At 51.8% G+C, this 18936-nt stretch overlaps 9 protein-coding genes across 9 annotated transcripts; 3 read left to right on the plus strand and 6 right to left on the minus strand.

The window, feature by feature from the left end:
* Positions 1-18: 18 nt before the first annotated feature.
* On the minus strand, positions 19-662 carry CGGC5_v009853 (uncharacterized protein; the record flags this gene model as incomplete). The annotated part of the gene is made up of 3 exons (XM_032025494.1): positions 19-150; positions 200-562; positions 627-662. The coding sequence occupies 3 exons, from the start codon at positions 660-662 to the stop codon at positions 19-21; spliced, it is 531 nt and encodes a 176-aa protein (XP_031877947.1).
* A 36-nt stretch (positions 663-698) lies between these two features.
* CGGC5_v009854 (uncharacterized protein) lies at positions 699-1606 on the minus strand (the record flags this gene model as incomplete). Its single annotated transcript, XM_032025495.1, has 3 exons — positions 699-735; positions 787-1356; positions 1416-1606. 3 exons carry the CDS (start codon positions 1604-1606, stop codon positions 699-701), a joined length of 798 nt encoding a protein of 265 aa, XP_031877946.1.
* Positions 1607-2393: 787 nt separating this feature from the next.
* On the minus strand, positions 2394-3048 carry CGGC5_v009855 (uncharacterized protein; the record flags this gene model as incomplete). The annotated part of the gene is made up of 2 exons (XM_066152227.1): positions 2394-2848; positions 2964-3048. The coding sequence occupies 2 exons, from the start codon at positions 3046-3048 to the stop codon at positions 2394-2396; spliced, it is 540 nt and encodes a 179-aa protein (XP_066008572.1).
* An 872-nt stretch (positions 3049-3920) lies between these two features.
* Positions 3921-5865, plus strand: CZF1-0 (Zinc finger protein 1; the record flags this gene model as incomplete). The annotated part of the gene is made up of 3 exons (XM_066152228.1): positions 3921-4877; positions 4958-5548; positions 5836-5865. 3 exons carry the CDS (start codon positions 3921-3923, stop codon positions 5863-5865), a joined length of 1578 nt encoding a protein of 525 aa, XP_066008571.1.
* A 112-nt stretch (positions 5866-5977) lies between these two features.
* Positions 5978-7285, minus strand: CGGC5_v009857 (D-serine dehydratase; the record flags this gene model as incomplete). Its single annotated transcript, XM_032025498.1, has 3 exons — positions 5978-6408; positions 6462-7062; positions 7115-7285. The coding sequence occupies 3 exons, from the start codon at positions 7283-7285 to the stop codon at positions 5978-5980; spliced, it is 1203 nt and encodes a 400-aa protein (XP_031877951.1).
* A 705-nt stretch (positions 7286-7990) lies between these two features.
* CGGC5_v009858 (uncharacterized protein) lies at positions 7991-10486 on the plus strand (the record flags this gene model as incomplete). Its single annotated transcript, XM_066152229.1, has 2 exons — positions 7991-8992; positions 9065-10486. 2 exons carry the CDS (start codon positions 7991-7993, stop codon positions 10484-10486), a joined length of 2424 nt encoding a protein of 807 aa, XP_066008570.1.
* A 1188-nt stretch (positions 10487-11674) lies between these two features.
* ssuD (Alkanesulfonate monooxygenase) lies at positions 11675-12781 on the plus strand (the record flags this gene model as incomplete). The annotated part of the gene is made up of 1 exon (XM_032025500.1): positions 11675-12781. One exon carries the CDS (start codon positions 11675-11677, stop codon positions 12779-12781), a length of 1107 nt encoding a protein of 368 aa, XP_031877952.1.
* A 230-nt stretch (positions 12782-13011) lies between these two features.
* Positions 13012-15101, minus strand: CGGC5_v009860 (uncharacterized protein; the record flags this gene model as incomplete). The annotated part of the gene is made up of 2 exons (XM_032025501.1): positions 13012-13943; positions 14000-15101. The coding sequence occupies 2 exons, from the start codon at positions 15099-15101 to the stop codon at positions 13012-13014; spliced, it is 2034 nt and encodes a 677-aa protein (XP_031877942.1).
* Positions 15102-16198: 1097 nt separating this feature from the next.
* Positions 16199-18183, minus strand: betA-0 (Oxygen-dependent choline dehydrogenase; the record flags this gene model as incomplete). Its single annotated transcript, XM_066152230.1, has 8 exons — positions 16199-16243; positions 16294-16298; positions 16418-16939; positions 17036-17122; positions 17259-17388; positions 17447-17502; positions 17746-17872; positions 17932-18183. The coding sequence occupies 8 exons, from the start codon at positions 18181-18183 to the stop codon at positions 16199-16201; spliced, it is 1224 nt and encodes a 407-aa protein (XP_066008577.1).
* Between the last annotated feature and the right edge of the window lie 753 nt (positions 18184-18936).

Raw genomic sequence — 18936 nt, forward strand, 5'->3', positions numbered from 1 at the left:
TCCTCAATGGAACCATTTCTATGCTAGTGTCACCCAGCCGTGTAGTCGAACAGCCTCTGCAAACCATTGCATCCGCGTTCCCGCGCGTTGCTGCGGATCCAGCCGCCAGTTGGAACAGTTTCCAGTCTGCTTGAAGGAATACCAGGTCGGCTAATAAAATGGCCAAGAACATCACTGCAGGACTCTTTTGCTGAGGTACCGAACAAAGGTACTCGGCCATGATAGTGGCATCCTTGCATAACAGAGGACCTGTTTTTGACCGGAACTTCGCATAAGTCTCATTCAATGGAGTAAGACCGATATCGCCGCCGCGGCCAAGTATTGCACCAGGGGCTGGGATTTCATTGAAACGACTTGGGTTCAAGCCGCCAATGGTTGCTGAGTCGTTGAGAAGGCCTCCCTCTCTTCGAAATTTGTTGTCTGGGGCCATGATCGCGTACTGAAGCCCGTCCTCATCTAGGAGAATGTTTGAGGCGTTGCAGTTACCGAGATCCATGGCAAACAGGGAGTGCATGATTCTCCCGTAATGCAGACCTTCTGCAAAAGGTGCCGCGACGAAAAACTAACGTATTTTTAGGCCTTTCTCTTTTACGCAGTCTGAGAAAAGGTCCCTGAGTCGGACTTACGTTTGAGTCATAGCCAGTGTCCCCCAGATCTTGCATCCCGCTATGCAAAATCTGGGCCTTAGAAAAGGCCAGCTACCACTGCAGGTTGAAGAAGGTATTTGAGCGAATGCTGTGGGCAAGTTAGCTAAGTTGAGACTCATGTGTTCAGGATATAACCAACTCTTTGGTCGTTCTGTTCGCAGTGAAGGAGAGCTGAGCAGAGGTGAGGTACTGGTCATCCCCAACAACGACTTGAGAGGTCGCAGTCAAAACGCCACCAAAGTAGGCGTTCGAGAGCCGACTCCCCCACCACACGCTTGAACGGGTCTCGTAATCATCATCGAGTACATAGTCGTAGATAACGTCACTTTCGCCCGAATATTCAGCGTCGATGGTGACATCTACAAGACCAGAGTCGGAAATCACAACACAGCGAAGGCTGGCTGCTACTGTCGAACGCCCCCATGATAGCCACCATGAAGGCGGCTGAGCGTTGTCGCTTTTGATGAGATTAATCTTGAGTGTATCGAGATGACAGTCTTCGAGAGTCGTATTCCTGTAGCCAATGGCAGGTAAATTTGCGTGATGGTCCATCACACGCTCGGTATCGGTCTGCCGAGGCTTGATGCTTTTAACCTTGTAGTCAAATTCGAGATTAGAAGTGAAGAAAGAGCTCCCAACCGTCAGCAGGTGAGGCTGACATTCAGCGTTCATATCGTTCTGCCAGTTGAAACGCCGTTTCTGGAACCATCTGTAGCAGTAGTTTGTAATTAGTCAGAGGAATACGCCCTTTGAGATGTCAAATAATACCTCGAATGGAATGATGCTTCGGTGTCGTTAAGGCTTTCGGTGTAGATGGTCTTGAGGTAAAAGCCGTTGGAGCTGAAATTGACTAGGGAAAACACCACTGCCAAAATGAGCCCACCACCGATGGCCGCGGGTGTGAACCATCGAAAGGGATACGGCCTTGTGACAGGATACTCGAACCAAGATGAATGCATGTTGAACTGCGAGTTGCACATTCACCTCATAACGGGTAAAATTAGTGAAGTCATGAGTGAGCAACTATGATCAAAATGTCTCACTGCTGTTCCCTTTTTATGGTGCGTCAGCAAATTGCTGTGCTGCTGTAATGAAATTTCTCAGGCAGAAGTAAGCCTATTTCTTTTGTTGCATTGTGCCCACAAGGGAGCCTGTTTCAGCGAATCGCCCAGGGCCTCAGTCAAGGTTGAGTAAACACTAGAGCTGACTGCAGATGTAGCGTGTGATCGAAACTCAGCCCTTGCCGCAGACAGGGGTCTGGACCGGCACGATATTAAAATTAGGCATCAATCTGGATTTTGACCGTTCCCACAAGCTTCGAACGTAACGAAAGCTTTGCAAATAGGTATCTCAAGTTTTAAGTAAACATGGTTTGGAACAAAAGGGCAGTCCATTAGCACCCTACAACTTTGACTACTAGGTGGGACTTAACAGTCCCAGAGTAGCACTAGACCTCGGAATTCATCTTACACCACAGAATCAACTTAATCATGTATGCTTAATGGCGTAACTGAGTGCGTTGTAGTAGAAGTTCGGTACTAGCAACGTGTGTCAGCAGACTCATCAGACATCTCTGCGTCAAGGATACCCACGATGGTGGGTTCATTGATAGACAGCTTTGAGGATCTCTTCCCAGCTTTTGAGCTGATGAATGTGTGGAATCGGGCCTCCTTACTCACTAGGGATAGGCTGGGGACTCTGATGACTGGAAATTCTCAAGCCGTTATCAATATGGCGAAAGTTCAGCTACTCGGGCTTCAAGGTAGTTGGAGGGACTTGCGGGACGAGGTCCTCGTAGTTCACTGTACGCCAAGACTGACCTTCTTTCTTTGACACGAGGTCTTGGTTCATAGCTGCCCAATCGTTGCTCCCAACGCGGGGGCATCCGAAGATGTATTCGTCACCCGTTTGGATTTTCTCCTGGGTGAGCTTGGCGTCATCGACGAGAATCTGAGCGTAGCAGAAGGAGGAATAGGCCCCGCCAAGAGAGTGTCCTGTGACGTGTGTTCGGACCGTGCTATCAGTAGTCGCTGTCGGTATCTTGTCCACGCAGACTTTGAATGCCGCAAGGATGTACTCGTAGGCAATGTCTTCCTTGGCCTCGTACTTGCCAAACATGCTCTTGTAAACGTCGAGGAAGACATCTTGATTTTGGGGGTAGCCATTGGCCTTTGTAAGCTGGTAGTAGTGGTTGACGAGGACTTAAGCTAAGCTCAGCGGATTCGTACCTTTGAAAGCGATGCTAGCAAACGGCTTTGCTTTCTACGACTCAAAAGCTGGCTCTGATTGGAGTCGGCAATTTAGCTGCCTGCTAACAGTAAAACATTAGCGCTGTGGAACTAAATGAAACGCTTTGGATCTGCCCAGTATCGTCGCTAAGGTATGGGTACGTCTTAGGCATGGTGATGGGTGAGACATAAGCCAATTATCTTCAAATCACCGAACCTAACCATCTCAAGTGATGAATTATAGCCTCTGCGTATCGATTGTTTGTCATTCAGACGATCGATTCAGTCCCGAAATTATAACCCTTATCCGATGTATTTCTTATGAAGAGGTTAGCTAAGGGCCATCTGTCTTGCCTTGGTTGCCTTGCCGAAACGCGCAGAGACGAGGGATGGACAGCGATATTCAGACTATGGACATCATGATCGCTCACTCTACCGCATACTACCCAAGTCGTATTTCACTCGGTCAACGGAGTGGTGAATATCGCCCCCTCAGCTAGAATTTCTGCCTCACAAGTTACAACTCACAACAGACAGAAAGGCGCGCCAACTGCTTCCCCATATCCACAACACCATCAACAGGTGGATCAACTGGGGGAAGCACATCTCTCCGCACTTCAACCTTGGCGTCAGTCTCGCCTTGGCCAAGTCTCCTTTTCGTGGTTCCAAACCTCCAATGCAACACAAGTCATCCCCCTGATCTCTCGTCGGGATGTCCCTGTTGGGGTAGCGTGGCATCGTTCCGACCAATCCGAACCTTTACCGCGATGGCTCCGGCCCAAAAGCGGGCCAGCGGGTCTTCGTGAATGCGACGGACCGCGCTCCAACGACCCCCGCAATCTTTCCTTATCAGGCCCATGCAAAACAGCTCCTCGTTCAACTTCATGTCGCCAATTGGGGAGCTGGATATCGCCTCAACACATCACCTCATCACATACCCTGGGTCATCTCGCTATCAGGCCCAGACTTCCATCGAACTTTTCTGGTCTCAAACACAGAGCCTGGGCGCCGTGACGCGCGCCCTGCCCGATGCTGATCCGATCCCATGAACTCTTCAAAACCCCGCCGTACCCTCGCTGGGCCCATCTTCCGCGTCCGCACGGGATGTCTGACGTGCCGCGGCCGCAAGAAGAAGTGCGATGAGACGAAGCCGCGGTGCCGCGGCTGCGAACGCAACCGGCTCGAGTGCAAATGGCCCCCGTCTGCAGCCCCCAAGACCGCCCCGCCGAAGCCGGCCGGCGCATCGGAGACCGCGCGGCAAGAAGGCGGCGAATCTGCCGGCGCTTCTGCCCAGTCAGAGGCCTCTCCCAGCATGCAGGAGTCTCCGCCTCGCCAAAGCAATCAACCCTCACACTCTTCGCCAATGGGCCAGAACACATCGCCATCTCAATCGTCAGAGTCACCGAGCGGCGCGTCGACGGGATCGAGTCCACGGCCACCAACGCGAGCGTCAGCAGCAGACACGAATGATCCGCAATCATCACCAGAGAACCCTCTCGACTTCTTGGCATCACTGGATTTCCTATCCTTTCCTACGCCAGCCATCCCTGGCAGTAGTCGTCAAGATGAAGAAACCCCGGAGGTTCCGACGAGCCTGGTGACAGCTTCACCTGTGAGAGCTGCGGCGAGTCCAGTGACGCAAGTTCCAAGAACGCTATCATTCCTGCCTGGAACTAACGATAGCTTCTCAATGGAGTTGCTGAGCCATTACCTGGCTGCCACAACAATCAGTATGGCCAACGGCTCAACAGTACAGAACCCCTTCAGCGAGCAGTTGATACCAATGGCTTTTAAGAGCGACCTCGTCTTGCAGCTTCTTCTAGCACAGAGCGCGGTTCATCGAGCAGCAAAGTCTCTGAATGACTTCGACAGTGTCGCCAACACATACTATGATCGATCGCTGCGGTTGTTCCAGCAGAACCTTTCCAAGTTCATGGGCGAGCAATCCAGGGAACAAACATTATTACTGGGCATAGCTGCCCTGATTCTATGTTTCATCGAGGTAAGTATCTCCCAGCTGTCGTTCCTTTGCTACCATGACATCTTTCATCGAGGCTAGATGGTTCCTAATAGCCACAATAGACAGCCAAAGGCGACATCAACGGCACGACCTACGACCATCTCATCGCAGCGAAGTCGCTCATCGTACCCTCACTCCCCCTCCTCATCTCTCTCCCAAAGTCTATGAGACAATTTCTCGTCGAATACTACGTATACACAGCAACGCTCAGCATGATCTCGATAGACGCCCGGATCAGTGACCAATACTTCCTGGACAACGACATGGCCCTCTTGGCGACGGAGCTCGTGGCGGAATCCTATGTCGGCAACTTGTGTGGTACCTGGCTGAACCTAATCCTTCTGATCCCTCCAATATTTGACCTCGCCCGCCGAGTACAGACCCGTTCTAACACGGCAGGCTGGCGGCCTTCGGCTGATGAATTCATGCTCTTCGCCCAACTACAAAGCCAAGTGCAGGCCTGGACCCCGAACCCGGCGGTCAGCCCAGACGTCGCGCTGGCTGGATACGTGTACCACAAAGCTGTGACTCTGTATCTGTACACGGCCCTTCACCCTCTGTCTGGGGATGAGAATGGGATCATGGCTGCGGCTACCCAGACGGCGCTTGCGGAGGCATTATCACATTTAGCGCAGCTGGATCCAACCGTGAGGGTAAACACTAGTCTTTGTTGGCCGATTGCTGTCATTGGGTCCTGCGTGGTTGATGAGGGGCAAAGAACATTTTTGAGGGAAAGACTGGGGCATACTTTTGCGTCGATTGGTTTAGGAAACATCCGGCAAACGTCTGTATTACTTCAGCATATTTGGGATGAGGAGGATGCTGCGCCTATGAGGTCCGGGCCGTGGAGTGTCTGTCGCGTGATGAATGAGCACCAAATATGGATTTCGTTTGCTTGATTGGGGTTACGATGGGCGTTGGGATGCAATGTTGGGTTTAGGCATTTGGACTCGGAGTCAACGCAGGATAGATACCATTAGACAAAAGAATTTCGCTTGAACGTCGCATCTTTACAGTCCAGTGTGCCTAGTTGGACATTTTGTCTATCATTATTCTGGTTTCCGGGACACAGTCCTGACCGTCTACCAGCCCTTCCAGGGTACCCAGGTGTCCTGCACAACATCATTCTCGTCAACCACGTAGTAAACGTGGAACGCCGCGGCCGTAATGCAAGAGTGCTGGACATAAACCGTCAACTTCTCGCCAATTTCGAAGTTGGCCTCTATGTCCCGACGCTCCGGCTCAGCGTTCTTGGACCCGGGGGCCTGGACCTCGCCAATGATGCCGTGCTCCTGAGACATTCGTACGATAGCCCAACCAGGCTTCCCCACTGGGTTGCCGAACCCAGGGAACGCACCCGCCTCTTTGGAGAGAGCGACCGTGCCGGCGTTGATGAGTGCCTCGTTGCGCTCCGGATACACGCTGCAGACCTCTGCCGTTATCCTGACGGCCTGGTCTTCAATCAACACCAGGCCGGTAGCGACTTGCTGGAGGTCATTGGTTGGGAAGTTTCCTATTGAAGGTCAGTAACTATTTCCCGCTTGGGAAACATGGCAAGGGGCTCACCAGCATGCAACTCCAGAGTCACGTTAGACGGGATGGCGGTCTGAAGAGTACCGACAACATGCGCCGTTGGTGTGGCGCCCACGGACAGAGTCAGTCGCTGTTCCCCGACGATCAACTTCGCCGCGCTGATGACCCCATTGACCTCATCAGCTAGAACACCCGCCGCCTCTTCTTGCGTCTTGCATCCATACGAGTGGCCGGCATGGCAGTAGAAACCGTACAGTGACACAACCGAAGACTCATTCGCTCTTTGAATGAGTTTCTGCAGACGTTCACTGCTGAGAGGAACGCCCGCGCGCTTACTGCCGACGTCAAGCTTGATGAAAATGTCCCACGGTGCCTGTGCGTCAGCGCTCTTCTTTGCGGATTCTTCCAGAAGATCGATTTGCTTCTCGTGGTCGACCATGAGAAGGATCTTGACCGATTTCCTATACTCGCTCAAAAGAGGGATAACGCCTGAGCTGACGGGGAGTCCATAGAGCACCTCCTCCAAAATCTCCTCTTTCGCCAGCGGCAGTAGGCCCCTGATTTCTGATAGTGTCGATGCGACTGTCTTGTTGAATTTGCCGTCTCCCAACATCAATCTCGTTACTTCAGTGCTCTGAGAATGGTCAGAAAACCTCAAATTTTCGTTAAGAATGTCCAAGACTTACCTTGAGCGTCTTTACGTGAGGTCTGAAAGTAACCCCTGCCTTCTCGACATCTTGATGCAGCTTGTCCACATTTCTCTTGATGACCGGGAGACTGAGCACCAATGATGGTGACGGCAGGTCTGAGACCTTTTTGCCAATGAAAGTGCGGTGGTTTTCCAATCCAAAGTCCATTGTCCTTGTGTTTGCGGCCTTTTTCGCGATTCTCTGGCGAACTAGTACAATGCCTCGGGCTTCAGGACTTAAATACCTTTGGTGACTTTCCCGCGGGTCTGTTATCGCGGGGGGCTAATTGAGAGTAAGTGGGGGGATTAGCCCCAATTGTTCCAAGATTGAAAACACTATGCAGTATCTAAGAGTCTGCCAAATGACGAGTATCGTAGTTATCCGATCTTTAACCGATATAGTTGCATAGGTTGACCAGCGAGGGATTTCACTGTGCACACGGGACCGCCGAGAACGGCCACGTGGCTGAGTCGGCACCTTTACTCTCCGGGTGCGGTTGCTTGAGCGCGGGAAACAAGTCCGACCGTCCGTGGTTTTTTGACCAACGACAATCATCAAGACAACTTGAATATGATATTCGTGAGGATTTCCACAACTTCACCCAGTTACTTGCGGCCGAAATGATGATTTAACAGGGTTTAATTGCGTCCATATACAGGGTCGACTAATGAGCAAGGTCATGCATAGGTTTTACTTGCATAAGTGTGCATAAAGAAATAGCTAATCTAAGTTCTTATCCCCCCAACAACACATATGGCCCCTGTGAAGCAGTGGAGCCGCAATAAAATGGAAGCCTCCGACCGTCACAGTTTCCACGGTCGACACTCAGCCCGGTGATCTTCTATTCATCGCAGAACGGGTTCTCGACACGCCATGAAACGAACCGCAAACCCAGAAGAACGCGATGTTGCGCCCGCACGCTCCCAAGCCAAGAGGGTCAGGTCCCAAACGACTCTTGACCAGTACTTCACTCGCCCTGTTACAAACAAGTCGGCACCCCAAGAGGCTACCCAGCAACGGCCACGCGCCAGTCTCAAAACTCTCCCGATCGAAGTTTTGGACCAGATTTGCGAATACCTTCATGAGGACGACCATGTCGCTCCCGTTGTGGCTTTTGCCTTGGCCTGCAAGGCGTGCCATGAGGCAGCTAAGCACATCCTGGTTCGCACTATTAAATTCAGAGTTTTCCAGAGGCAAGACTTCGACCACAGGTATGGGGTGAAGCCGGAGATACAAGTCGCCATGTTCCATCGCGATATTCAATTATGCTCTGACGCCCTCCATCGCGACGGAACCCTGAGTTCAGTGCGTCGCCTCGTCGTTGACGACGTACTCGACTATCCCACGGAAGAATATAAACTTCGTGAGATATGGCAGCAACCGCCCTTAAACGAGTATGAAAAGCGCAAAAACAGAGCCGATTTCGACGGGTATCTTTCGTATCCGAAAAGAAACCGCGAAGACTTACATTGTCTTGCCAAGGCTTATAATACCGGGCTTGATATTGAACATCTCTGGGCTCCACTGGTCGCTCTCGTCCGTAAGCTGTCCGTTTTGACCGATGTTCAATTCGGATGTTCCGCCCCGTTTCCGCGGTGGCTGCTGAAAGCTCTGCACGAAAGGCCGACCACGTGCAGGCTTTGGATACGCAATTTTCGTCTACACAGTTCCGAAGAGTCGTTCCGCAGCGCCAAATGCCTCGACGATGCTGACTTGGAGCTGGCCACCTCTCCTTGTCTATACGGTGTTCGATGCTGGTATGGGCAAAGTGAACTCAAAGACGACACAGAGGACACGCATCCCGGATCAGGAAGGAGAGCAGCCAACGCGACGGTGTTAGGTCTTTTGACCAGAATCTCTCCCAATTTAAAGGAGGTTAGCATGCTGTTCTCACAATCCCCTTCCACTCCGCCGGTGTTTTTGGGCCCTTTTTAACATCACCATGAGAATGAAGTGAAGGAGACCGCAGGTTCTTTGTCGTCACTGCGCATCAAGCATGGGAAGGATTCAGAGGATTCATGGCTGTTGCGTGGCCCGCTCGAGACATGGAGTAGGCGTACCGATTTCGCCCAGCTACAGAATCTCTCCCTCTGTGCTGGAGTGACTATGGAAGCATTCCGACTCCTTGCGACTTGCAACTTCCAGAAATTGACATGCCTTGACCTGAGCGTCGAACGAAGGGTTACCGAGATCAGACCATATCAACGAGCAATGGAAGGCTTCCTTCGAGGACTCTCGTCGCAGTTGCGCACTCTGAGAATAGATGGCGGAAGCCCTCTCTACCGACTTCCTGCTGGCTTGAGCCATACCTTGCAGACATTAGACCTGATGAAGGGCACCGCTGAGCCGCTTAATATCGGCAATGTGCAGCAGATTCTCGCCGAAAGTCCACACATTGAAGATTTGGCTCTGACAATTGCTCGCACCAAGGGGGATGCGACCGAGGTTGCCTTGTACAGGGCCCTGGGAAAGTTCCTCAAGCTCCGCAGGTTGCGAATTAGGCTGAAAGTGGTGAGGCCAAAGATCACGCGCCGAGTGGGCGAAAGGCTAGGTCTTTACAACGATCCTTACCTTGAGCGATGGAAACATTCTGCCAATGCCTATGGTGGAGACTCTGACGCTTCGTCTGGCTATGGCACACGTCACAACTCCGACTCCGAAGTCGACGATCGCGGAGACACTGACGACGAATACCCCGAAAACCCCAACGATGAGGACAAGACACTCGTTGAGAGGCTTGAAGAACGATCTTGTCTTCCCCCTTGCATCGAGAACAATGAAGATTTCGACGATTCGGAAAGCGTGTACACTCCGTACAAAAAGGAGTTGATAAGAGACTATTTCATCAATATCGCAGTTGACGAGACGTTGGTACGGGCCATATTTGATGTCGTGTCAAGAGCTGCTGGGCCTAGGAACACGTCCCCGCTGCAAAGCTTGAAGGTGTCGACTGACGGCGCCCGCGACTTTGAGATCATGGATCAACGGCTTTGGGAGTACCACGGACCATGGAACACGGGTTGGACTGTTGAATGTGATCCCTGTGACGTCTCGAAGACGGTAGGGCGGGCTGACGAGTCGGGCGCATGGCCGCGTCGGTCACCCGAAGCGCTCTTGGATCGGAAGGCAGGGGGGCTGGATCTAGTTCTCCGTCGCCTTTGGGAAGTGCAGGAGGAGGATGACGAGGAGGATGAGGATGAGGAGGAAACGGAGGAAGAAGCGGCGGAGTGGGAGGCAATGACTCAGGAAGAGCGGATGGAGAGAATCGGGGAGATTCGTGAAAAACTATATGAAGAGGGCTGGCATCCATATTACGGACCAAGGGGCCGATTGAACTGGAAAAGCTTCCAGTTGGATCTGAAGCATTGATATAGGGGGTTCGCGGAGCTTTGCATCAACACTTGTACTTTTCGGTTGACTCTCTTCCTTTCGAGTCATCAAATTGCAGCTTTTGACTGTATTTAAAGACGTTACGCACTGATCATAGTGTCTCAGTCTCTCAAGGCCAGGCGTGAAAGATCCATATCATTCTCCACTGCCGGGTCATTTCACTCGATGACGCAGTTGCCTTCTCTGAAGCAATGGGATTGTCAACGGGTCTCTACCTTACTAGGTAAGCTATATTGAGTATGTTCCGGATTATTTGTCTGCATCATATAGACCCCATTTTGCCAACCATGCATATGAGATCGATCTGCTCAACGACTAACGGGGCTTTGTTAACCGCCAGCCAAGATACCCGGAAGTAACTCGAATCAATAAAACCAATTTCATGGAATCTAAGCCCTTCACGTTCACAACGTGCAGCTGATCTTGTGGGAAGAAAGATCACACGGCAGGGCCACTCTGCTTTGTAAAGTTAAGCGTTGACGTGCTTTGCGGGGTTTGGCTGGCAACTTGTATCGGCCTCAGCAGAGGCCAATCATGAGTTCCAGAACAATCTCAGACAAGTTGATTTGTAAGTCAGTGGCACGATTAACGCCGGGTCGGACTTTCCTGCGCCTCCTGATCATTCAACGGGCTCAGATTGTTGGCTAAGCGCCGGTGGATTAGACATGCGAGGTGTGGGTGGGTAGAAACAGACCCTGCGGATTGCGTGCGACAATGAAGCGGGGTAGAGCCGAACTTGATGTGCTGCTGTTGGTAGTTTCAGAAGTCGTCGGTGTGTGGTATATGTTCCGGCGGGCTTCCGGCGAGATCCGGGCCTTCACCGAGCGGGCTCCACATGCATCGCCGAAGCTTTGGTCACCGGTCGCAACAAGCCCGACAACGCCAGCGACAACTTTAACCAAAAGCTCTCGTCAACAAAGTAGACCAGAAAAACGATCATCATCATGCTGCATAGATAATCACTCTGTCTGGACCGACATGGAGTTGAGGTGACATCCCACTGGAGAACCGCCTTGCCGAAATCGGCAATGGGTGTAAGGCGTGATTCCTGTGCAGTTGTCGTCATATCCAACGACGGATGTATATAGACCACGGTGCACATCATCTTCAACACTAGTGTTTTGAAGAATCTCATGCAGTAGTCCGACACAACACTTCACACACAAAATGCCTACCGAGTTTATCAGCGTAACTTTCCCCAACGCCTCGACAGAGATCAACCCGATCCCTGGCGCGGGCGTTGATCCCGAGTTCCTGGTCCGCTATGCCAGGTCACTGGACGACTACGGCTTCAACTACACCCTCGTTCCCTACGGCTCTGACTCATTCGACCCCTTCACTATTGGCGCGACTATTGCTGCCGTCACAAAAAATGTCAGCGTTATCATCGCCCTGAGACCAAACACCCTCTACCCCACTGTCGCCGCCAAGGCTCTGGCAACTCTCGACCAACTCAGCAAGGGTCGCGTCGTGGTGCACTTCATCGCTGGAGGCAGTGATGCGGAGCAAGCCAAGGAGGGCGACTTCCTCTCTAAGGACGAGCGCTACGGCCGTCTCGAGGACTACATCAAAATTCTCCGTCGCGCGTGGGAGTCTGATAAGCCCTTTGACTGGGAGAGCAAGTACTACACATTCAAGAACTTCACCAACAAGGTCCGTCCTACCAACGGCACTATCCCAGTCTCCGTCGGTGGCTCTTCAGATGAGGCGTACCGCATTGGCGGGTCCTTGGCAGACATCTTTGGTCTTTGGGGCGAGCCTCTCAAGGAGACAAAGGAGCAGATCGATCGCATCTACGGGGAAGCGGAGAAGGCTGGCCGCAAGGACCGTCCCCGTATCTGGGTCACCTTCCGTCCTATCATTGCTGAGACGGACGATCTCGCCTGGGACAAGGCTCACCGCACGCTGGATGCTCTGAAGGGCAATATTGCTGCGGGACAGGGCAAGAACGGCCAAGACGCCAGTGCTGGTCAGCCCCAAAATGTTGGTTCACAGCGTCTGCTTGATATTGCCAAGCGTGGGGAGGTTCAAGATCGTGCTCTGTGGTACCCTACGGTCACGGCTACCAACGCACGTGGCGCTTCGACGGCACTTGTCGGCTCACACAAGACTGTGGTCGACTCTATCCTCGACTATGTCGACCTCGGTGCTGAGTTGATCTCCATTCGTGGCTACGACAACCTCAACGATGCCATTGACTATGGTCGCTACATCTTGCCGAGCGTTCGCTCTCAACTGGGTGGCCGTGAGAATGGCGCCAATGGAAAGCAATGAGTAAATGATGAGACATGATATCAGGTGCGAGGAGGAATAGGTGTACGAGACTATAGAGACCAAAATGAAATTTGAGTAAATATTCACACATCATAGGGTATCATAACCCGCTGAATTTTCGACATAGTGTGTTTGATCTTCCCGATTCGGTTTGATTATCATGAAATTCGTCAACTATCATTACATGCCATCGTCATTGAATCCCCCCTTATTGCCAGTCGATTTAGAGTCTAAGTGATGTAGACCGGCATACGGCTACCGAACACATCGCTCTTCTCAACTTGGATATCCTTCCCGTGGAAATCATGCAAAAGTAGCCAGCACACCATGCGGAACACCAACATGCACCAGATATCGCTGATCTGTTGCCCTTGGTCTTTTGAGAGCCCGGGCTCCAAGGAAGCTTCTGAGGCGATTGACCTTGCACCTCGTTCCCTTCGAGCCTGCTCGTGCTTCAAATGACGGCAAACTACTTCAATGACTCTCCTTCGGACTGAAAGCAGATAAATCTCGACCAAGACCGAATGCCTCTCGCTCGAAGAGGCTGAGTCTAGCTTCTGGAGTAGAGAAATCTCCTTCCGACTCTCTGCGGTCTCCTCTTGTGTCTTTGGCATGGGTGAGGCTCCAGGCACGACAAGCTCTTGAACCACATCCTTGGCACTCCTGCCACCGCTAGCTGGAGTTACGACAACGGTTTTGTATTCTCCATCCCTATCGTTCAAGATACGCAGCACCTCCTGGAAGTGGACGCGTACAACGTTTTGAACCAACGTAATGCGTTCTTGGTTCTTGAGGAACTCGTCGCATTTGGCGATGGCGGAGTGGAGAGACATGACAAGGTCGTTGGAGAATATCCTTTCTTCGACATTTTGAGTGCGCCTCAGGATTGCCTCCGGCCCGTCGCGTGCCTCTAGCTCCTGAAATTTGTCTTCAATCTTGGCAGCTTCCTTGTGAATGGTGGCGACGGATGATCCGACTTCTTCACTGAACATTTCGTCGCTGGAAGACGCTTCCTTCATGCCGTGGACAAAGTCGCCCAGAAACGTGCGCAGTGAGAATGACTTTCTATCCCAATGCCAAATCGTTGGGTTGGGGAGCATTCGAAAGGCAGTGCCGGGGATTTGGAGGGCGACGCCGGTCATGCCGAGAAGCTCAAATGCAACTGGGAATATGTTAGCTTCTGGTAATAGCGTCGACGGGGTCTTGGATATGGCTTACTAGGAAAAAGATGGGTGTGCCGGGTATCAGACGTCGGCTTTCGGAAGGACTTGACGGTGTTGGTATTGCAGCCGAGCACAACAAGAGTCTCCGCAATGGCTGACATGCTTCCTAGTTGCAAGGTACCAATGTCCTTCGGTTCGTCTGTGTACTTGTGGTTGCTGCTATTGTGTTGGCGGAATATCGTTGGGCAGTAACCAAAGCAGAGCTCCTTGACGCTGTTGTGAGGGACAACGCGGTTCTCATGGAACCAAGTCGGCCCCGTCTTCTGGAAGGTAAAGACGACCCCCAAGTCATCCACGTCGTAACCAGTGATCATAAAGCCGTTTCCTTGAGCGCGGTAGCGATCCTCGTTTCTGTTGAACTCTTTCCAGTAGATTCCCAGCATAGCTGCCATCTCGACAAGATGTGAGATGGTCGTGGTGGCGTATGGCTTCTTCATGTTGTCGGGCATGCTATCCCAGGACTTCTTCTTCCTCTGCATGCCGACGGTGAGGGTGTACGGGACGAATGTGCTGGTCGGATTGGGATGGCACTGCGTCTGTTCTTGCCATTGTGGGGTGTGGCCGAAATACTCGTTGTCCTGCCATGTTCGCGACTCCTTCTCCATGCGCTGGATTGCCATCAAGAGCCCCAACCAGTTGGCGAGTTCGTTGTCGGCGGTATGGATAGCCTGTCGAGTGTCACCAGCCCGCAAGCTCTTGTCGATCTGGTTATATTGGTCTTGGTCCCAAGTGTACGTCTTCTTGTAGCTGTCAGGCGTTCCAACCATGTAGGTGATTTCCTTGTTTTTGTGCTCTCCCAACGGTCCCCTCGGGTTTGTCGGGGGCGCGACGAAGATGACGGGGGTCTCGAACTCGACCTCGAAGCGGAATTCGTACCATTTGAAGATGCGCCGTGTGAATTGCGCCCAATCTCCCATGACCTTTGGTGTGCATGATGAATACCCCGTAGCTGACGCATAATACTGCTGTAGCGCTTGGAAAATGGCAATGATGAACGCGAGGACGGAAATAACCAACGCGACAACGGCCACGATCAGCTCGAGGTCGTCGTCTTTTCCGCCGCCTCCCCCACTGCTGTCAGTGCTGTTCGACGACATAGTCGCGGCACTGCTGACGGATTAGACTCTCTCCAATTGGCCGCTTGAAAGGCTTAGACCACTAGTCCTCGGGATTGTTGTCGCTGATTCTGCTCCGACCTCATTGATCAACGGCGAGCTGTGTTTGCGCCGGGCGGGTGAGCTGAGAGAAAGAGGGAGATCGTTGGATTTAAGGAGGCTCTCGGCGTCTTCAGCCGGGAGCTTGCTGAGACAAAACATCAGCTCAGCTAGGCAGCTACAAATCGGTTTGTGTACCCGCTAAATGGTTCGCTAAGGACATGCAAGCCCCTGTTTACCCCCGGTGGCAAACGTGATTCAGTTGGTGGTATTCGACATGGGTGTCATGCAGGGCTGTTCAGCTTGATGGAACTTTGGTCATTCGTCCTCACAAAAGCTCGCTGGCGGTGAAGGTAGATCTCTTAGGCACGTTAGTTGTCCGGCTGGCTGTTAACTAAGTGTATTTAGTCTTCCATATCGACTTACTAGCGTCAGCGATCGGTTCACAGAGGCGTCCAAATTCTTTTCGCGTAGACTCTTCCCGCCGCCGTCACCGAATCGCGGCGGCAGTGGCATGGCGGCAACAGCCTTGTGAGCTGTTGGATGGGAATAAGTCAGCGCTTATGCAAAGGACTGGTCTGTTGGTGGTTTGTGACGGTTGTTGGTTGGTTGTGTTCACACCAGGATTGAATCCTTCATCGATCGTGGCCCTTTTGCGAGCGACACACCATTGGCTAGAGCGGTTTTTCGGCTTCCAGCCCCAACTATTTCTACGAATGCCGACATCCGGCAATGTGAATGGCTGCACACACGTGATGCAGAATAAGATCTTCGCACCGAGATCTAGAGACATTCGTTGTCAAAGATTGAACAAAGTTTCGGGACTCAATTGCGAAAACTGGAATTACGAATGTGTTCAATAATTGGCAAGCCTCCTGATCCTGTGCCAGGTCTAAGCCAGCCACCGTGGCATCTAAACAACAGCCAGGTCACACAACCTAAGTCTATTAAACCTCTCTGTAACCAAAGGCGCGTGCGCGATGAGGCAGCATGCTCAACTCTTGAGGTTCAGGCAGTGTGGTCCCACAATCTAGGATTGATTATTCACGACCTTCTACCGAATGTCCCAAAATAATATCTGCAGCCTAGACTGGGTGTTAGCAAAATCTGTTGATTCGGACTAGAAAATACTCACCTTCTCTGCAATTGCGTACACCGTCGCTTGGGTATGCGCCGATGGCAACAGGGGCATGATACTCGCATCAACGACTCGCAAACCATCAACACCATAGACTTTCAACTCAGCGTCCACGACGCACCCAGAGCCTTCGGGAGCATTGCGCAAGTTCCTACATAGTGGTACTCCGTTGAGGTGACCCCTTTGATGAAGCTCAGTATGTCCGCATCGCTTTCGGTGGCCGTTCCCGGAAGCGTCTCGGTTGCGCCTAGAGCTTGAATGGGCGCAGTCGCCAACAGTTTCCTGTTAAACCGCAATGACTCGACAAGGACCTGCCCATCGTAAGGATGGGAAAAGTACCTGGGGTCGATGGCGGGAGGTGCAAAGGGGTCTGATGACGTGATTGATACCGTTCCTCTGCTGAGTGGATGCATTAGGATATTGACGACTGAGCGACCTCCGTCAACGTAGAGCAGTTCCATTGCGGCGGTGGAGCCTTTCGAATGCATCGACGCAATCAACCCTGTCTGCTTCTCATAGCCAGCAACCACCGTACTGTCGATACTGTCATGTAGACATTGTGTAGAATTCACCTCAATAGACGAAATGAGGTTGTTAGACAAATCGGCTTCAGTGAAGTTGTAAAGCGGGATGAAAGCGAGCGCTTCCGCAATAGTGTCAGTCCAACGACCTAGCAACGTTTGCGTTTAGTCAGCGCCTTTCGAGAACATGCAGTACAAGTGGTCATCGAGCAGCTTACCTTTTCTCTCAGCATAGTAGAGGTCCCGTTGCTCAGCGTCAAAGGTTGCATTGTCAAGGTCAGAGTTTGCAGAAATACCGGGGTTCACTGTCTTAAAGTTAGTGAGAACAGCTTACAGCAGGTGAGTAAACCGACGTGACGCGAGAGTCAGCCCAAACGGGTGGTCCTGGAGGTTCTCGCCTACCCCAGGCAAGTCGACCGTAACATTAATCCCGATAACTACTAGTCAATAAAGAAGCTGGGCCAATCCCGGACAGCTGCAGAATCTTTGGGGAGTTCAGAGCACCTGCTGACACAATAATCTCCTGGGTAGCAACAGCACTCTGGAGAGAGCCACTGGTGGTCGAGGAAAACTGTTTGCGCGACGTTTCAAAGATTAGCCTTACTGGGTTGATTGGCGAATAAACTTACCTCGACTCCCTTCGCAATCATTTTCCCCTCTGTCGTATCAAGAATTATCTTGGTGACTTGATGTCCAGTCAGCACTTTCAAATTGGCCCTGGTTGATGTAGCGTCAAAGTGAGCTGTTCGGGCACTTGATCGCGACTGATTTCGATGGTCAACCGAGTGCGTCGTAAGGTAGGCCCCAAGAGGATCACATCCTTGATCAATCGGCGAGGTTATGCCAAGGCCATGCATCGCATCGAGGAAGTTGGCTGCATCATTAAGTTTTGTACTATCCGCGACATGAGGTCGAAGATGCTACTCACTGTTGTTTGGATGCGACCATGCGAGATAGCTTAACTGCACTGGCCCTTCGTATCCATGGCAAGCTGGGTCGTGCGTCAGGCCGTAGAGTGAGGCATGCTCTGGAGTCGCTGCTGTGAAGGTCTCGCTCTGGCATTGCGTCATTAGCAAACGAAGTAGGATTGATGATTTGAAGACATGAGTTCAACCTTCTTGAAGTACGGTAATAGGTTCTCGAAACCCCAGCCTTCGTTACCAAGTGCAGCCCAAGAATCATAGTTCGACGGCATCCCTCTGTCGAAGATCATCGCGTTCACAGTACTGCTGCCTCCGATGATATGCCCTTGAGTCAGATTGACAGTCTGCCCTTGGAGAAATGTTTGGGGCACCGTCGTCAAGTTCCAGTCGTATCTAGTTCCAGGGGCGAAGCCAGATGCTCCTGGATAAAATCGAGGAATCATGACTGCAGCTTCGTAATTGTCTCTGTACTCATAGCTGTCAGAAACGCTCTGACAGTTTGCTTCAATAAACAGGGCACACGAACAGGGACCCAGCTTCAATAACAAGCACAGTATCTATGATCGGGCACGGTTAGCTGTCAAACATCAGCTTCAGCTTGAACTTAGATCAACCCCACTCTCCGGAACTGCAGATAATCTTGAAGCTAGAGTCATGCCCGCGGTTCCGCCACCTATCATTATATAGTCATATGTGTCCATGACACTGGAGGCTTGTGCCGCAGAGGCAGTTGCCATCGCGAGGGCCATCCAAAGCCATTGGGAACTTGGCGACATATTGACGGACGTGATGAACACCTAGTACCATCACACCTGAAAAGTTCCAGACCGGGTGTTTTTAAGAAGCTCAAGTGAGCGAAGGTCGGATGACGCGGGACCAATCCGGACCTTGAGTTCGTGCGAAGTAACCTTACCAAACCTTAAAGCCTGGCGGAACTGGGGTAAGAACTATCCCCCTTGCCATTCTTGCTCATTTTCTAGACTGCGATTGGACCGGCACGGGTTCATAAAACTTTCAGGAAACATCAGAGTATCATTGGTCCGTTCCGACAACGGCTTGGAAATGAAATTCTGATTACCCCCTTCGTCCCCCTCTCGAGTTCACGTGGCTTCAGCATGGCACAAAGAAATCTTTTGAACGGTAGACTGATCGTCGGATTTTAAATACATTAAGTTTGTATAGGCACGCGACGATTC

This window comes from Colletotrichum fructicola (assembly GCF_000319635.2).
Source record: "Colletotrichum fructicola Nara gc5 chromosome Unknown KSG_Nara_v1_contig05, whole genome shotgun sequence".
NCBI classification, from domain to species: domain Eukaryota; kingdom Fungi; phylum Ascomycota; class Sordariomycetes; order Glomerellales; family Glomerellaceae; genus Colletotrichum; species Colletotrichum fructicola.